The sequence below is a fragment of the Somniosus microcephalus genome, unplaced genomic scaffold (genome assembly GCF_052327205.1).
Source record: "Somniosus microcephalus isolate GS21.2 unplaced genomic scaffold, FLI_Smic_1.0 unresolved_chr9, whole genome shotgun sequence".
In the NCBI taxonomy this organism is placed as follows: domain Eukaryota; kingdom Metazoa; phylum Chordata; class Chondrichthyes; order Squaliformes; family Somniosidae; genus Somniosus; species Somniosus microcephalus.
Genome location: NW_028225187.1, coordinates 40,597,988 through 40,603,642, shown reverse-complemented (window position 1 = coordinate 40,603,642; position 5,655 = coordinate 40,597,988). Strand labels below are relative to the sequence as shown.

General features: G+C 46.5%; 1 protein-coding gene across 1 annotated transcript; it reads left to right on the top strand.

Moving 5' to 3' along the window:
* Positions 1-745: 745 nt before the first annotated feature.
* On the top strand, positions 746-2,004 carry LOC147085107 (uncharacterized). The gene is made up of 2 exons (XM_085979758.1): positions 746-1,353; positions 1,683-2,004. Exons 1-2 carry the CDS (start codon positions 765-767, stop codon positions 1,964-1,966), a joined length of 873 nt encoding a protein of 290 aa, XP_085835884.1. The 5' UTR covers positions 746-764; the 3' UTR covers positions 1,967-2,004.
* The last annotated feature ends 3,651 nt before the right edge of the window (positions 2,005-5,655 follow it).

The following is a 5,655-nucleotide window of genomic DNA, read 5'->3' as shown; positions in this document are numbered from 1 at the left end:
TAGCCTACAATCGGCTGCCAATCTAACTTTGCAACAAGATATTACAGTATACAGTTCGCACTCGGTAACTGCACTATTAGGCCAATTACAAACTCAGCACCTCACTATGGCCCGACAAAATAAGTACGAGATATACCTGTTGAATAATCCTAAACTGCAATTTAAGCATTGTACTACTATCAACCCAGCATGTTTTCTCACAGAACCACCCCTCGAACAAATAGACCCAGGACATGATTGTCTATTTTTAATCAAGGAGGATACCTCCGTCAGGGATGATCTATCTGATGCCCCAATGCAGAGTCCTGACACAACCATGTATGTAGATGGAAGTGCGTCCGTCAGTCCCCTTGGGAAAAGACTTTCTGGATATGCAATCGTAGATCAGGACGGTATCACTTTGGAGTCTGCCGCCTTTGAGTTTCCGTATTCCGCCCAACAAGCAGAACTGTTCGCATTAATACGAGCTTGTATCTTAGTGAAGGACGGTTAACGTTTATACAGACTCGAGATATGCCTTCGGAGTGGTTCATGATTTCAGACAATTATGGAAAAACAGAGGGTTCCTAACCTCTGCAGGAACACAGATATCCCATCAGAAATTAGTATCTGACTTACTACAAGCCCTCATGCTACCAAAACAGATCTCCGTGATAAAGTGCTCCGCACACACAGCAGGACAAAGCCCAGTAGATATAGGGAATAGATGCGCTGACCAGGAAGCTAAGGAAGCGTCCTAGGAACAACGAGTGGTTGTGCCTAGAATGCTGAGCCAGACTAAAAGCTCAAATAAAAGCAAGTCTCCCTCGGAAAAGCCAATGCCAACCATCCAAGACGTCATTAAGTTACAGGAGGACGCTCCTGACTGTGATAAGGGACTGTGGAAACAGCTCGGTTGTACATATGATTGTGTGTCTAAACTATGGGTCACCCCTGCCGAGCAAACTTGTATGTCAGATGAGCTAGCATTATGGGTTATTGAATGTATACACTTTGCAACTCATTGTGGTGCCAGAGCAACTAGTGACACGTTATTAGCTACATGGTGGCATCCTAGATTACAATCTCTGGCACAAGGTATTAGCAGTTGCTGCCTCATTTGTCAGCCCCATAACCCGGGAAAAGGCATACCTTGTGAAATGGGTAAGACGCCGATAACCACGGGTTCTTTTGAGACCCTCCAGATGGACTACATTGAGTTAGAAAGGTGTCAGTGTTATAAATATGTACTGGTTATTGTTGATGTATTTAGTAAGTGGACTGAGGCCTACCCGACTACGGATAACAAAGCCTCCACTGTTGTAAAAGTTTTAAGGAGAGAAATTATTCCCAGGTACGGAATTCCAAACCGACAACGGCCCTCACTTCGTGGGTCAGGTAACCAAGGAATTCTGCACTCAAATGGGCATCCAACAGCAGCTACATTGTGCCTACAGGCCACAGGCCGCCAGACTGGTCGAACGGGCTAATCAGACCTTGAAAAATAAACTTGCCAAATTACAGGCCGAGACGGGAACTACCTGGCTCAAATTACTCCCTGTGACCTTGTTCCAAATACGTACTACCCCGGCTGGTGCAGCAAGGTTAAGCCCTGCTGAAATCATATATGGCAGACCTCTCAAAACCCTGTGGAACCAGGAAGTCCCAAAGACTGTCCACTTTCACCACATGACGGCAGAAATGACTAACTAACTATATTTTGTCGTTAACCAGGGCATTGAGAAGTCTGCACTCCCGGGTACGCGCTGCTTACGTCGACCTCCCTCCTATAGTCAGTCCATCCAAAATCGAGCCTGGAGCGTATGTATTGATCAAGAATTGGACGCGAAAAGGATTGGAACCTCGTTGGGAAGGACCCTATCAAGTCCTACTCACCACCCCAACTGCTGCCAAAGTAGAGGGAAACAGTGCTTGGGTTCACCTCCACCACTGTAAAATTGTCAGTAATGCTATGCCTAAAACTTAAAGAATGCTAACCTCTCTTGCTTCCAAGAAATCTCTCCTTAAACAGACGTGCCGCGCCGACCAGCCATGCAGACGCCACTGTGGATCCTCTCCATCAGTGTCCTGCTCACTCCTGGAATAACTGAACAGCCCAGAAGGAGAACATGCCGGCGGAACCAACCCAAGCGGGTACACCATCTATGCCAAGGAGACGTGCTTTGGTGCAATGATGATAACCCAGGCGGGTTCGGGAAATGGAACGTGATCAACTTGGGACACCTACATTGGGCTTATTAGACAGCCCCACCGCTCGCTAGTGCTGGGAAACAAACACAGGAACATTGCCATGCTATTGGACCGAGTGCAAATTTGATTACGTTTGTCGACGCCAGGTGACCAAGTCTGTTACTGCAGGGCCATGCAGTAGAACTACCGATACCAAAGGACAAAGTCGTTATCTGAAGTTCAATCAGGAAAGGAAGAGAAATGGGCTGCCCCCTATGAGCAGCTTCGATTATTTCAGGGTAGAAGGTACCCTCACAAAGAGACGTAAATGAGATCTCCAACACACTTTCCCTGAAGAAACCCCGACGGGCAACCTATTCTTCCAGACTCACGCAGCCCTATACTCACCAGAGTCAATTGTTTGTTATCCGCCCCTGATATCTGTTGAGGGGGTGTTTGCCCCAACCCCGGTTATTGTGCCACCGGACTTTCTTTTAGATACTCACCTCCCCCCTCCCACAACCAATATAACATTACCCTATACCTTAACCCCGCCCGCCAATTGCCTGAAACTAAGCAGGAACCCTGGTGGTTACGAGTATTGTTGGAATGGGACGGGCTATGGTTGTAGGTCAGTATGGGTTAAACATAACTACACCTGCTTGGTGACACGTTGCCTCCACCATCGGTGTACGATAGGCCCTGACACCGGTAGCTGCACATGTGAGCAATCTGTATGTGTATCGATAACCGAAGGAGTACAAGTTTTATGTGGAGAAGGGGATGGGACAACTCTGAAGGTAGGGGGGGAAACCTTTATGCTAGTAAAAATAGCTAATACCCAGCCTGCTGATACTGATCCGAGGTTTTGACTATTTCCTTCCCCCGAGCCATTTAAGCACAAGGCAGAAACACATATCCGTGATATATACCAAACCAGGCTACTTTTTCTTGGGCCAAGGAAAAGCTACTAATTTCATGGTAATAGATACCGCCCCCCGGACTGTAGCCATCGCTACCTTAACCCCTACCACAGTACCTTGCCCCTCCCAATGGACATCCCACCGAAGAATAGTAGCCAGGGCAGCCTCGAAAGAGTTTTGCTCCAAGTGGAAAGATCCTGAATCCCTAGGAGGACACGGAACCTCTGTAGGATATGGATTTGCTGGCCTGTTCTCTATAGGCTATACTGGAGCCTATTTGGCCACGAATAACCGGAACTACCTTATCTGCGGCCTCACCATCCTGGGTAATGCTACCATGGGGGCCCTTGACGCAGTCACTAAAGAATTGTCAGAACTCAGGTTATTCACTATGCAGAACAGATATGCCCTAGACTACCTGCTGGCCCGAGAAGGTGGTGTCTGTGCAATTGTAAAAGGTAAATGCCTTATGGGAGTCCGAGACCAGACAGAGAACATCACCCGCTTTATCACAAAGATAAGGGAACAAATGGATGATATGAAGGGAGCAAGTAACTGGGGAAACTGGGGATTTGGAGGATGGTATGATTGGTTGATCAATATGGCTATGTACCTAGTAGTTGCAATCGTCTGTATTTTTGTTGGACTAGCAATCATGAAATGTGTGTTAGGAAGAATGCAGCTAGCTTTGAAGAAAATAGGTGGCCCGAAGATGTTAATAGTAAGACAGACCAATGAATGTGAAATGAAGGAAGCAAAGTACGATGATAATGAAGAATTTGATCGACTAAATAGGATAGACGTAACCGAATAATGGTTGGTTATCATAGAATGATAAAAGGAGGGAATGAGAATACCAAGGTCCATGGAAAAGAAACGAGAAACTGTAAAGGCAGCTAAAAAGTAAAATAAAAAAGCTAACCTGATCTTTAGCTGCTAATGTGACTGGCGCCCATGATGGTACACCTTGCTGATGAGGAACAATGTAGGGCGGTGTGCAGAAATTTATACTGACAATAGGTGATCGTAAACGCATTACCGTGATGTTTACTTAGCTGTAACCCATTCAGTGAAATGTGGCTTGCCCAGCTCGAACTGCCAGACCAGGAAATCAAATTAAAAGTATACGTGCACAGCTCAGGATTGGCGCAGAATGTACGATGTGTTAATGCTTTCTCAATGCAGGTATAAAAATGTAGCACGCTCTATGAAAAATTGCTTACTTTGTTGGTTTCGTCAGACTCTTGCAGGAGTCGGTGCCGATATATCACAGTAAGACTCCACGGATAATAAATCGTTTGAACTCTCCAGTTGTATTCGACTCAGTGATTGCTGAACCAGACTGAGGGTAAAAGAATCCGTTCTCAGAAGCTTCACGATAAAATATATCTTCCTCTGGAGCAACTTTACACATGCTTTTTTCATGTGTGAGTTGTAAGGACTTAACCTCACTGAAAGCATGAATGAAATCGACAAAGTTCACTGCGCACGTGCTGCCTGTGCAGTCGCACGCGCTGTGCCTTTGAACCCCTTCGTTCAGAGGCCAGGAAATGCCGGTTTTCTCCGCATGCGCTGTGCATGCTGAAAACCGGCATTTCCTCCGGCCAGACGCGTGAGTACCCCGACCGTACTCATGCGTTTGGAACGGAATTACTGGGCCAATTGATCAGAGAGTGGGTGGGGGGAATGGTGCGGTGAGTGTGGGGATCAGAGAATCACCGACATTTACAGCAGCGGCCTGTCCGTCACAGAGCAATACCATAGCAAAATACTGCGGATGTTGGAAATCAGAAATAACAGCAGAAACCGGCGGAAATACTCAGCAGGTCATCCGTGGAGAGAGAAATAGAGTCAACTTTCAGTTCTGGGACCCTTCATCAGAAGTGGAAAAAGCTGGAAATGAAACAGATTAAGAAGCAAGTTTGGGGGCTGGCAAATGGGGGAGGGGACGAAAGAAGAAAAGGGAAGGTCTGGGAGAGGTGAAGAGACATTAAGAGATATTCAAGGCGAGATGAGATGGTAGTAGGACAGGTAAAGAGCGGTGAGCGGAAGCTCGGGGTCCCCCTTACGGACTGAATGGAGGTGTTCCGGCAAGCGGTCACCCAATCTGCATTTGGTCTCCCCAATGTAGAGGACACCACATCGTGAGCAGTGAATACAGTATACTAAATTGCAAGAAGTACAAGTAAATCGCTGTTTCACCTGGAAGGGGTGTTTGGGGCCCTGGACAGTGATTTTTAAGCAAGTTTTGGGGCTGGGAAAAGGGGGAGGGGATGAAAGAACAAAAGGGAAGGTCTGTGATAGGATGGCATGCAGGAGAAGTAAAGAGACATTGAAAGACATTAAGAGATATTCAAGGCGAGTGGAGGTGGTAATGGGACAGGTAAACAAACAAAGGATGGCTCGAGATGAAGTGTGAATTGCACTGGCAGAATAAAAAACCGCTGCCATGTGGGAGGGAAGGAAAAAAGGCCAAACAAAGTGTGGATTAACAAAAAGAAAATATATATATGTGATGGAGGCCGAGGTTATGATCTGAAATTGTTGAACTCTATGTTGAATC